Source organism: Colletotrichum lupini, chromosome 4 (assembly GCF_023278565.1).
Source record: "Colletotrichum lupini chromosome 4, complete sequence".
In the NCBI taxonomy this organism is placed as follows: domain Eukaryota; kingdom Fungi; phylum Ascomycota; class Sordariomycetes; order Glomerellales; family Glomerellaceae; genus Colletotrichum; species Colletotrichum lupini.
Window position 1 is genome coordinate 3071101 of NC_064677.1, and position 14831 is coordinate 3085931.

The 14831-nt window shown below is 26.4% G+C and overlaps 1 protein-coding gene across 1 annotated transcript; it reads left to right on the forward strand.

Moving 5' to 3' along the window:
* Positions 1-473: 473 nt before the first annotated feature.
* On the forward strand, positions 474-584 carry CLUP02_08022 (uncharacterized protein; the record flags this gene model as incomplete). Its single annotated transcript, XM_049287014.1, has 1 exon — positions 474-584. The coding sequence occupies one exon, from the start codon at positions 474-476 to the stop codon at positions 582-584; it is 111 nt and encodes a 36-aa protein (XP_049144157.1).
* Between the last annotated feature and the right edge of the window lie 14247 nt (positions 585-14831).

Below are 14831 nucleotides of genomic sequence, written 5' to 3' on the forward strand. Positions count from 1 at the left end.
GTATGTTTATTATTATAAGTGTTTTAATAAAAGCTAGGCCTAATTAACCCGTATATATAGCTAGGTCTACTATCTTCCCTCTTAGAAATCCGTATAAGGATCCGGATCGGATTATAAGAAAGATTTTTAATAATACTTTTAACTCTAGCTAATATAACGAGGATAAATCGAGACCTATTCAAATACGATACGATTTAGTACTTTAAAAATATTATACGAAAAGAGCCGGATAGCCTTAGTCCTAGTCCTTTGACGTTTATAAAGGGCATAGTAAATAATAAAATATAGAGTATTTATATTAAATAGCGTAAAAAGAGGTATTTATACTAGTTATAACGGTATTAAATTGCTTAGTACTTATTATTAGTATATATAACTTTTTGTAAATTACTAAGGTATTATGAAAAAAGGTAGCAGTAAAGAAATATTAGTTAATATTAACGGTAGTAGTAGCTATAAGATTTAGTCTATTTATGAGAACATTAGCTTACTATTTATACGTTATATATTTTAGGATAAAAAGACTATTATTTCGAAGGTCGAAAATCGGGGACTTTACTAAGATTAACGCTTATAATAATTAATATATATAAGAAAATATTTTAAATACTTTAAATATAAGGATAAGTAATAAGGGTACGAAGTAATTAACGTTACTTACTTAAGAGTTTTATAACTTAGATTACTAAGTACTTTTACCCTAACCCTACTTACTTAGTTTTAGGTATTAAATACGATTATTATAACTCTAATTTATAGTCATATAAATTTCTTTTATAATAAGTAAGTAAGTCTTAATAAACTTAGAATCGTATAAACTACCCTACGTATATAGCGGGCTTACGATTCAACTTCTATATAACGCCGCTATGCTAGAATTGCTTTAAATAGCTTTAATACCTCGCCTTATTTATTAAATATATCCCGTATTTAGTTCCCCTTTATATTTTATAAGCCGGATCTATTAAAGAACCTAGTAAAAAAACCGGTAGATTTTAAAAAAACTCTTATTAAGGCGGTAAGTACGTATAGTAATAATTATTTAAATTTAGAAAACTTTTAATTAGTAGCTTAAAACTACTATTTTAGCTATTACTATACCCTCTTTTTACGTTTTACTTAATAACTCTACCTCTAACCTATTCTAATTAGGAATAGTATTACTTAACTATTTTTTTAATATACTTAGCTCGTTATTACTAACTAATATAAACGTTAATGCGTAAGCTTCTATTTTAAAAATATTATATAAGTCGATTTTAAGTAGCTTAAGAAAAGAACCTTTTTTAGCCGCACTATTTATATTTATAATATTAATATTATTTATAAAAAATCCTTTATTATACCCTCGCTATTATAGTTAAGTAATACTAAATCTGTTTATTATTTATATTTTACTAAGTTATTAAGGGTTTTACTTATATTAGCGTCGTTTTATTAAATACTTAATATAGTATTATTAAAAATAGTAGCGCTATTATTATTAGCCTCGATTTTATATAAAGTATTTATATCCTTATTTATAATTTCTTTTACTATTATATTTTTATATTTTATAGCATTAGGCGTTCCCTATATACTACTTTTAACTACCCTTACTTCGATTATATTACTAATCTCTACCGTACTTTAACTAAGCTCGAACGTTAATTCTTTTTATTAATAGCGGGTAGCTTATTATTAGTATTTAGTACTATATATCTTTTTAATAAGTTCTATTAGTTAGTTCGGATATACGTTAGTTTAAGCCGTTTATATAAATAGTAAAAGGCTTTTATATTAAGACTTATAAAACGATTTATATTAAAAATACTTTAGCCGTCCGGGACGTAAATAGTTCTATTTAATTAATTATAAGTTAGATTTAAATAAATAACGGCCGAGAATACTTATACTCTTTTACTTAGCTATACAGCTTTTTATTTCGTACTTACCCTATATTTTTAGACCTTCTTTTTAACCTTTTTATTATATATAAAAACGACCTTATCTAATAATACGAGAGCTATAGTATTACGAGTTAAGTAATTTATAATCCGAATATAATTTAATATAGCTTACTACTTAAAAATAGTTATCAAAATAGAATTCTATTACCCTTAAGTATAATAATACGAAATAAAGGCTATTATAGACTTTATATTAAGCTTTAAAATAAGCTAATTCGATATTTTATAGTTCGTAAACTGTAGCTATTTATTAATTCTAATTAACGTCTACTCTTTTTTAAATAGTTTAAATAGCTAAAAAGTAATATATTTTACTTACCCTTATAAAGCAATAAATTATTCTTAATTATTTAATTTTAATTAGCTAGCTTATATATAGACTTTAATTAAGAAAGTATTTAAGAGAGATAATATACTTTTAAGAATTGATATTAGTAACTATAAGATCTAAAACCTATTATTAAGTAGAGATATATTCTAAACGTTTTAAAGGTGCTCTAGCTAATAAAAATAACGATCTAATACTTCGACTTTACTTAATAATACGTAATAGCTAGATTATATTATATTAAAAAAAGCTAAACATTAATAAGCCCCTAATTATACTATATAGCCGTATCTAACCCTAAAATCCGGTTAAAATAAATAAAAGAACCGTTATAATAATTCATTTTTAATCTTTTTATTAATTTTCTTTAGTAAAGTTATAAGCGGCAATACGTAAACTTTAAAACTACTATATTTAATAATATCTAGGGCGTTTAGTAAGGATAATAAACTAGCTATACTTAGATTTATTTCATATATAAAATTAAAATTAATTTTAGGAGTTTAAATTTAATAATGAATTAATTTTAAATACCTTAGGATATTTACGTAGTTATTAAGAAGTAACGTAGTACGATATAGAATCTCTATATATCGTCTCCTTATTAATTTACTCTTAGTATATATATTTTATTTCAATAACTAGTATATATATAAGATAGTTTTATATCTAACTTTATATTTTTAAAAACTAATATACCCTATTTACTAACGAGCCTCGCGGATAGTAAGAAAGTAAGAAAGAAAAAGAAAAATACTTTCTTAGTAACTAATTCTATATACGGTACTAAAGATTAGTTAATAGCTCTTAGTATAATTAATTCTATAACTAAGATAATTTAGAAATATTTACTCGATTTAAGAAGGAAGAGGCGGATTTAGCTTAAGGCGAGTATAATAAGTACCTTTTACTAAGATTTACTAGCTATATTACTTAGAATAGTTAAAAACTACTAAGTTTATGACAAAACGAGAAAGTAGAATGCTCTAGCTAGAGAATAACTCTAGCGGCGCCTATAAAGGAGATCTTTTTATACTATCTTAAAATACCTACGACGTATATATATTAAACTTTAGATAAGTTTATATAAACAATTTAAAGTTAGGTCGTAATCGGTTTTATTATAAATAAGACCTCGAGTACTAGTAACTATCGTAATATTAAATAATTATATTACCTTATTAATAAAATACGTTAATATAAAATACGACTATTATTATTTTATACTACCCAGCTTAATATAGTTAAATTAAATAATAAAGGCTCTTATATTAGGGCGAAAAATAGCTTATTAAACTCTTAGGATATAAAATCGGGCTATATATTAGCTAGTTAAAAAAAGGAGTAAACCTCGATAGTTAATACTCGCTATATTATTTTTAAAATAAGAGTTCTTAAAAATTAAGATTAATATATTAAATAAATACGGTTATTACGAGATTAGTATTAATAAACTAAGTAGCTTAGCCTATTTTATAAAATAGTTAAGAATAATATAAATAGATATTTAAGTTTATAATACCCGAAATAAGAAGCGGTTTATAAAGTCGCTCGGCTTAGATCGATTCTATTTAGTAATATCTTATTATATAAGCTTATTATTATATAAGGTATATATTAGAAGTATTTAATATAGAAAACCTACTTATTTTACTTTATAATACTAAGTATTAGCTCTATAGGCTAGCTTTTATATTTATATTTCTTATACTTACCTAATTATAATATACTTACGTTATAATAAGCGTATTTATTAAGATTATAACCCTAAGCGTAGAGTAAGGTTATTTATTTTAAAACGCCTTAGTCTTTTAAAAAGACTAGCTTAACGATAACCCTTAGGGGTAATAGTAATTTAATAATAAGTTTACTAGGATTATGTATAGACTAGCGAATATTAGTATTATTAAATCGTATTATAACGGGTAAACCGAGTTCGTAAGGGGGTAGTTAAAAGTTTTAACGTTAGTACTAAATAGGGGTAAGTAGTCGAGGTAAATATATATAAAAACCCCGAAATTGTTAACATAAGATCTTAAGGAATAATTGTTAATACTTATATAGCAAAACGAAGTATCGTGGTAATAAAGAAATAGGTATTATTAATAATCTCGAGACGAACGTATATTAAGGTTGCGGGGCGTACGATATTATAGGCGTTCCGAAACTACCTCCCCGTTTAAAACCGAGGTAAAAAACGATAAGGTCCGTTTTATAGAAGTCTTATAGTTACGCCTTTTAATATCGCAAATTATAGCGTCAGCTTATTTTTAGATATATAAAAGTAAATACGATATTATAAGTAATAGTTTTAGGCTATATAGTAATAAGTTAAGCTACGATAGAGAAGAAGCTTAGGTTTAGAGTATTAGTAAGAAGCTTTATAATATAATATAGAGAGAAATTTATTAATCATTTCCTTTACGTATAAAAAGTAGGTAACTAATAAATACTACTTAATACCTAACTTCGATACGCGCTATTTTAAAAGTTAATTAGTCTAATTAGTCTTTTGGATTTAGTACGTTTTAAAAACTTATATTTCCCTCGGGCTTGCCCTTAAGCACTGGTTTTTTAGATTATAATAGAGCTTTATAGAGGATAGAAAAACGCTTATAGGGCCTAGAAAAGGGAAATATAATTACTTAATTAAGACTTTTATAGTACTACCGTTAATATCCTTCTAAATAGAAAATAAGTTAATCTAAGTCGTCATTTAATATTTAATAAGTTAAGTAAAACGAATAACCTTTACCCTACCTAATATCGTATAATAAATATAATATATTAATACGAGAGATCTAATTGCGCACTAAAAAAAGATACTTCGTATCTCTTATTAAACTAAGCTAAAGAACGCGTTTACTATATATACTATTCATTACTTCCCCCTCTTATATAAGTTTCTAATAATTATAGTTATTTAAAAGTAATAAGTAGGTTTAATAAAGCCGGTCCTATACGTATATACTAAGAAAAAAGATAAAAAAGGCTATAAGGTAGTTATAGCCGGCGCTATATAAACTAGTTATACTAACGGGGATTGCCGCGGTCGTATATACTATTAGTTAATAAAAGGTCTATAATAGTTAAATATTATTATTAGACATTACTATAATAAGACTAATCGCGGTACTAATACTCAATATATTATAATTAGTAGTAGTATTTTAGAATCTATAGGAGGACTCTATCTTATTAAGAAGTATAGTCGTATTAGCTATAGCTATGTAAGTTATAGTTAAGGTTAATACGTCCCTTTTTATAGTATAAGTATATATTTAAAGAAGCTTAGTTACTGTACTTAAGGGCGACTAAACGGTACTAATTATAAAAGGAGTAGTATATAAATTAATAAACGCCTATATTTCTATAGTACCGTTTAGTACGTAACTTAATACGACGTATACGTAAGGCTATAAAAGGACTTATAGACTATCTTATTATATATAATATTCGTAACCTAATACTCAAACTAGCTATCGACTTATTATTAGCTTATTATAAGGGCTTATTTATTTTAAGAGTTAAAACTAATGAAATTAGTACTAAATACGCCTAATATAGCTAGTATTTTGAATATAAATAGTTCTAGTATTTTAAGGCTAAGAGAATCTTCGGTTTTTTTATTTAGTAACTTTGAAAAATAATAATACTATCTCTACTAGATCCCTTTTTAATATAAGACGAATAAGTACTTATCGATACTTATACTTATACGAACGTTTTACTTTCTCTTATAAGTATATTCTCGAAGTCTACGTTACTAATATATTTACGAAGGTCTCTTAGACTTACTATACTTTAGCTAAGGCTAGAAAAAGCGAACGTACTTAAAAATAGTAATATTATAAAAAGCCGTCCTTTACTATTTCGCTTAGAGAGCATGTTTTACCCTATTAATATAATCTTATTATTAAGCTAGATAATTAGTCTTAGAGACTTAGAAATTAAACTAGGTCCGAGCCGGGCTTTAGGTATTAAAATTTATATAAAGTAAACGAAATAAATAAATCGTCGCAAAGTAGCTTAGCCTTAATATTAAAGTTTACGATTTCTTATTACCGTTATTAGTCTGTAAGGGCTGAGGTTATTATAATACGGATAGTTTAGGACTTATAAAGGAGGCGGTAATACATAATTAAGAAATGTACGCTTTAAAAGAATAAGTATAGTTTACTAAAGCCTAAAGAGAGGCTATACGGACTTTTATATATTTTTTAGTATATTTATAGCTATGCTTCCGTCTACTATTAATATAAAATACGAGATACTAAGGATATTATAATACGGCTCCGGGCCGCTTAATATATAACGAAGAATTCCTTTTATAATATAAGCTAAGTAACTATATATAGACCTTTAATTTAGCGGCTATTAAAGAATAGGTAGGTAACTCTAAACGCTAAGATAAATACTTACTATATAACTATCCTCCGCTACAAAATAGTATACTATTTTATTATTAACGAGTTCTATAATAAGTTTACTATATATTACCTAGCTAAATATAGCCCTAGGTATAATCGGCTCGTACTAAATAAAAACGCTAAAATTGCCCTTCTGCCTAGTTATATTAATAAGAAGTTAGACTTTAAGTATATAAAAAGAGCTAGATTAGAAGCGTATTATAAACGGCCTATACTAAACGGATTTCTTTTCTTATTTATAATAGAAATAGGAAGTTTTAGATTTTTTTACTATTCGTATATTTCTATTTTAGCTCGTTAAGCCCCTATTACCGACCTTAAAAAGCGTTTAAATACTACGAAACTCGGTCTTTAGTAAAGAGTCCTTTACGTATTTTAAGTTTACTTTTTTAAGTATTAGGCTCCTCGGATCGTAAGCTTATGCTATATAATCATAACGAAATTATAAATATATACGGTATTATATAGTAAACCTTTATTAGTAATATTCTATTTTAAGGCGGATAAAGTAGGTTTAGTTATAGCTGGTTAATATAAGAATTCTTTTAAAATAGATATATAGTAAATACTAATTAAAAATTAGGTTTTATTATTATTATTACGTAGTTATATATATATCGAACTAATTTTACGTAACTAATTAGAGAATAATCTTAATAGTAGAGGCAACTTTATTATAATATATTCTTATAGGCTAAGCGGACCTATAGCTAAGATAATACGTCGCTTTATACGTTAACTTTCTTACCCTTATTAACGATTTAAAGTAAATACGGTCCAGAGCTCTACTTAGTATATTAAGTTCTAAAACGTTATCAAAACGCTCTTAACGATATTTATTAGCGCTTCTTAGTTTAAATTAGCTCTAAACTAGTCTACTTTATACTATATTAGTCTAAGCGTAGTTACCCTATTACCTAAAGAAATAGATCCTCCTCTCTCTAGCCCGTAGTTATAAATCGACCTATTAAAATAGCTTAAGAATAGGTATTAAACGTGGCGCATTCTAGACCCTTTTAATACTATACCCCGTTATAAGTAAAGCTACTTAGGAAATAATATAAACCCTTCGGACGCACGAATATACTGAATTAACTAATAAGACGGGAATTATACCTTAATAATATATACTACTATTATAACTACTTATAAGACCTAGCGAGGCATTCCTTAATAAATCGACTTAGTAATAGTATTATTATAAATACTTAGTACGGGGAACCTAAAACGACTTTTTATTATAGTATACTATATAATAGCTATTCCTAAGCCGAGTATTACGTAAAGGTACGAGATTAATAAGCTTAAATAACGTAGTTAATACCGTAATCCTACTACCGTATTAAATTGTATTTCTACCCTATACGGCCTTATTACCGCTCGATAATCTATAATTATTAAAGTATTAGCTATATAATATTCTCTCTTATTATAATAAAAGGATAGAAAATAAATAAGCTCGAATTAAACTTTATTATCGTTAGTATAGGTTTTAATAGTTATTATACTTTATTTAAAATCCGGGAGGTAGGGTTCTTTACTAGGATTTTTAAATATAAAAACGACTTTAGTAGCGTCTAGTATTTTAATTAATATCCCGGTACTAAGGTTAATTCTAATACGCCCGCTTACTAATTTAGCTTACTTAGGGTCTAGGCTAATTTCTATTTTACTAAGTAGTTTCCTAATTATAAAGAAATCCGTAGGTACTTTTATTATATTAATATAACGCTAAGTTTACGTTAGGATACTATTTTTAATACCTAAATAAACGAGGTAAAGTACAATACTAAGGCCGGGCGCTAATAATTTAGGATAATTAAGGGGCTACGTACAATATTTAAGTATATAATATTTATATACGGCTTAATAAATAAGCCGTATATACTACTTTTCCTAAACTAAGACCTATTTAATAAGCTTATTATATACCTATTTATTTAGCTTAATAATCTCTTATTAACGGGTAAGAAATTTAGTATTATTAATTAAGGCGCATCCGGTTTATAAATTATATAGGAGCTTATACTACTTAATTACGAGCTAACGGTTTTTATTTATAACTTTTATATTACGCTCCTAATATATTAGAAATAGCTATTATACTAAGAGTTAGAAAAAATAAAATATTATTATAATACTATATTTATAAGAGCTAAGTTCGGCTCGTCTTTAGCCCTCTTATATAATTAGAATTCTAACCTATTACTCCGCGCGACTAAGACTAAATAAAACGACTTATTTAAATAATTATAAAATAGAGGTAGCCTCGGCTTTACGTAGTTAAATTATTATAATATTATCTTTAATAAAAAGGCTAATATATACTTATACGATTTTTAGGTTTAAAAAACGCAAAGCTAAATAATAAACTTTAATAAAAGAAATATCGTCGCGCCTTTATAATAGTTTAAATAGTTCGGATTAATATACGTTAATTTTAAAATAAACTATTACGAGGCGTCAGATTAACCGAATATTAAAGTAATAAACCTTAAGGAGACGCCGATTTGGTCCTCTAATAAGTATAGGATTCTCGCTAGTAGTTTTAATATTGTTATATACTATAACTTAGATATTATTATTATAGTTACTAGCTATAACGGCGTAATAAGTAGCTTATTAAATATAAATATTTATAATAAGAATAGTATCTAACTAAAGGATACTTAAACAAGCGGTATTAACACGTACTTTAGTATAATAGTCCCTAATATACTTAATATATTCGTACTATATAGGCCGTAAGGGCCGACGACGTAAACTAACGCACCGCTTTTTATTAAGCTCTAAGTTAACTAAGTAATAAGGCTTTTAAAGAGGATGTGCTAAGATAAGCTATATTTTATTAAGCTAGTAAAAGAGTCTTATTAATTTTAGAAACGTCTCGTAACGGACGCTTTTAAATTAACCCTCTTTTATATAGTAGTTTTTTTCTAACTTTATAAGCGCAAAAGATCGACCTTAACGGGATTACGCTTTTAAAAAAAATTATATAATATAATATACTTTTTAATTATATAATACGCGCAATATACTCTAAGTACGCACTCAATATAATATAATAATTTTAATATAAAAGCCGCTATATAATTCGGGATAGGTAAGTTACTCTCTTCGTTACGTAGCGGCGCTAACTAAAAAAGTTAATAATAAAAGTTAGTTATAAAGGTTAGCTATAATAATCGGCGGTAATAGTTAGAGGCGGCCCTTAACTATAGAAGTTCTAAACTTTAATAATAACGTAGAGGTTTTTAAAAAAAGGGCTTTATATTTACTACTCTTTATACTAGAGCTCGTAAAACTTCTTTTTATTTTTATTACTTTTAATATTACTTAAAGCTACTTTTTATTTGAACTAAATAAATCTACTAAACAAATCTACTAAATAAACCTATTAATATATAAACTACTACTTAAATAGCTAGTTAAATAACTAGTTAAGAAGTTAGCTAGTTAAAATACTACCTCGACGAGAACCTAAAAATACCTATTAATAAGTCTACCCCTCTTAGGCTAGGCGCCCTCTTTAGCTAGTTTAATACTATAATTATCGTAACTAACGTAAATATACCTAAGGATTAGTAAAATACCTTTTAATAATACGGAATTTAGCTAAGTAATAATACGAATACTATAAATAGCCGGGCCGGTACGGACGTTAAGATTTAATATATTAATACTAGCTTAAAAATTATATTTTATAAAGCTAAAAGTCCTTTTAATATAAGTTATATTATAAATATAAGGGAATATATAAGGGGCCCTCTAATTCTTAATAAAAAGGAGTATATAATACGGGATCTAGCTACTTACGCAGGCTAGTACTAAGAGGTCTTATATATATTAAAATAAGTATAGTTCGCTTTTTAAATAGCTAGGACTTAAAAGACTACGGGGGAAAGTCGGGAGCTATTAATAAAAAGAAAATAACGGTCGAGTTAGTTAACTATTTTAATTAGTAATTAGGTATAGAGCGTAATATACTTAGTTTTTTTTAATACGTAATATATAGTACGGCCCTGGCGGATTACTCTATCGGGGGGAACCTTTTTTTATAATAGTACTACGTAATAAACTAGTACAAACGTTCCTTATAAAAGAGTTAAGCTATTAGTTTATCTTAGCGGGTTTTGAGTATAAAGATAATTATATAACCGGTCTCTATATAACTAAGGGAACTTTATTATTTTTTAAAATTAAGGATAGGTTCGATTACCGTAGTTAAGTAAAAAGGAGCTTCTATATATTTATTTAGAATACTTAAAAATATACTAAATCCTTTTATACGACGCTATAATAGTATATAATATTCTATAGTAAATTTATAAATACGGTAATCTAGGGCGAGCTATAGTTAATGAGGCTCTGTTCCCCTATATATTATTTATAAGTTATTCGTACACTTTATTTTAATATAATAGCTCGGCTATTTAGACTAGCTTATCGATTTCTATTTAGGTTTAATAGTACGTATTTAGTAATAAAGTTATTAAACCTTAATAATAAAAAGGTGTTAATATTTCTTTACTAATTAGTAAGCGCTAAGATTTTATATTACGTAGAATGCCTCGTCCTTTTGCTTATATTTAGTAGTAGTTATGTTTTAAACGTAATTCCTAGGAGTTTTAAACGATATATAAAGAGAAAATTATTATATATAGAGGAGACGATATAGACGCCCCGCTATTTTATAAAAAGTCGCTATTTATAAATTTAAGGGTAAGCCCTATAGGCGCCGGCCCTTATAATTTTTATTAAGGAGGTTCGTTCTAACTAAGTCTATTAGTATGGGCGTTATTAATTATTAAATACCTATAGCTTTTTTAGAGGGCGAGACTAGTAAATATTAACATTCTTCTAAGTAAACGTATTAGGGTCTTAATAAATCAACTTTAGCTAGGGGAATATTCCCTTAATTATAGCCTTAATTTCGTTAGCTAAGGTAGAAGTATTTAGGTTTTTTTAGCCGACATACGCTATTAGGTAGGCAACCTTTATAAGCGTAGTAGGTTATAGTTAGAAATAAATTTTTAGAGAGCTAAAAGACGTTAAAAGGTTTTTAAAAAAGAGAACTAAATAAAATAGATTAAGGTTTAGTAGTCTAATTAACGGCTATTTTTATATACTATTTAAATCTTAGGGGACTCCCTTAGTAACTTAAAGCTTAACTAAGTTAGAGTAATACCTATATAGCTATAAATATTCAATAAACTAATTAATATAAAGACCTATATAACTTAGAAAAAGGTCTTAAGAAGGGTTCTCGGAGAGTATATAGGATGCGCTTTTATATACTTTAAATATAAAGAGCTATAGACTATTATAAAAGTTTTAAAGAATATATAGTCTAGGTACTAAGAACTATATATACATAAGCTAGATAAATTAACCTATAGTAGCCTACGATAATTATATTTAAATAAATAGAATTACTACGGAATAGCCTTTTTAATAGCGGAATAGTACCTTATTAATTAGATTGGATCGTATTTTAATAACTTTAATACTTTAGAAAATACCGTAAATATAATTAGCTACCGATTACCGAGCTAAGCTATGGCTTAATAAAAACTAATAACTAGCGTACTTATATTTATTATATTATAATTATAACCTTATTTATATATAATATAACTCTAATCCTATTTTATCAAGTATTATAAAGATCTAAATTTATTTTATAATAAGGAGTAGTTTTTAGTAATAATTTACTTTTATAAGCGCTAAAAAGTAAGGAGTGTTCGTTGAACTCGTTTTATTAAAAGGCACTTCTAGCTTCTTCTCTATTTTCCTTTTTTAGGTTATAAAACGTTAGTTTACTCTTATTTATACTACTTTTTTAAATTTAAAAACTATAAGAGGGCTAAATAAAAATAAAAAGTAACTCCTTATACTTAGAGTAAGTAACGGCTATATATACTTACCTTACCTTATTAATAGCTTCGTACCTATTAAAAATATAATAAAACGGCGGAACTAGATATTTTTAAAAACTATTTAATAGCTTTAGTAATATTATTTTCTTTAGAATAGCGCCGCTTATATAGACTAAACGAGGAACTAGGTAACGGTACCGAAATAATTAAAATTAAACTAATATAGAAGTACCCTAGTTTATAATAAACGGCCGACCCGACGACCTAGTAATAAGGCTCGTCGTAATTATTATTTATAAATTAATAATATATATCTTATATTAATATAACTATACCGTTTTTAAAAATACGTAAATTTAGTAAATCTATAAAAACTATTAATAATTAAAAGTATATAACGTAATATAAAATTATATTATTAAAGTATAGGCCGAGCGCATTAAGTATTTAGAGTTCGAAGTATCTCTTATAGAATTATTTTATAATACCTTCTTATTAGTAGCGTTTTTAATATCGCTCTAGGGGTCTAAACGTAAGATATTAAGTTCTATTATAGACCTATAGCTAAGCTTTAGTAACGGTATGTTTAATAATACTTTATAAGAAATATACTATTACTTACTTAATAACGATAAATTAAGTTTAGATTATAATACCTTAGTTCTTTTAATAATATTAGTAACGACTATAGTAGAGGGCGTAATTAAATAGCGTATTAAAATAAATATGGTAATATAGAGCGAGGGCCTTAGCTTAAAGAAAAAGCGTCTTGAAGAGGCTAATATCATTTCGAAACGAGCTCGTTATATTTAATAAAAAGTAATTAAATTAAAAAAGCCTATATATATTACGTATATTACTTATCTAAACTATACTTCGGACCTAGTAATTTACTAAAAAAAGCGAAAATAGTTTACTATTCTTTTTTTTATATTATAGTATATAGTGAGGTTTATTATAGTATTAAACGCTAACCTTTTTATTAAGTAGTCTACGTCCTATTACGTAGGCGATTTTAATAGAAGATATTTAATAATACTTAAGAAATCAATAGCTAAATTCTCTATATAAATTTGTATAGTCTCGTAGTAATAGTCGGGACTTATAATTATATCTCGTTACTATTATCTTCTTAGCCCCTCTTATTCCTAGACTTAAAATTACGAAGATTATCTTAATATTCTTTTACGAGGCTTAGGGCATTCTCTAGATTTTTTACTAGCTCTATAGTTACTTATTATTTAATTTTATAATATACTAGGTTATTAACCTCCTTTTACCTAGCGACCTCTCCTAACTAATGCTCTAAAGTAGGGTTATATTAACGTAAAAGTAGTTTTTTAGAACTAATATATTTATAAAAACTATCCTAACTAACTAGATTTAGTAATATATACTAAAGTTAGTCTTTATATTCCTAAGTCGGTTACTAAGCTACGTAATAATAAATTACGTTACTAGACTAGCAATATCCTTAAATTCGTTTTACTTATTATTCTATTATACTTAACCCGTTTTTTCTAATTTAGTTAACTAATATTACTCACATTTTTAGTTATTTTACTAGCTAAAGACTAGTATAGACGTTATATCTAAAGTTATACATATAGTAGGTATTAGGCGGGACTCGAAGGTAAGATAGTAAAGGATATATCGACGTTACTATTTAGGAAATATATAGCTTAATTATAAATACGTAGAGTTATATCTTAATAAGTAGCGACGACTAGACTATATATACTTATAAAATCCTATATTACTTAGTAATTAGTTCCTTTATTAATAAGGTTTAGAGTTAGTTAGTTTAGGGCCGAGAACGAGTGAGTAGTTACGGAGTAAATCCTTAGAGTCTTCCTAACTCTAATAATAGACCTATATATATAGGTTAGTAAATACCGCTCCGGTTACGATTAAACCCTAGGTTTTTAATATATAGTCCCGTTACTATAGCTATTTATAGTCCCCTCTATATATAATACTAAAAGAAAGATCGGCTAGCGGTCCTCGATAGTCTAATTACTAAGACTATAACTTTATAAACGCTAAAAGTAGCCGACTCGTTCTATTTATTAATATAGGCTATATTATAAGCCGACTATTAGTTTATAAAAAAAGGTTTATTTTTTATAAAAACGGGCGCCGTAATTAGTTATAATCCTTAATAACGGAGTAGTTTATAAATAATAACGTAGTTTAGACGCCTACGTGCGCAAAACTAACGGTAAGTTATAAGTTATTTATAGTA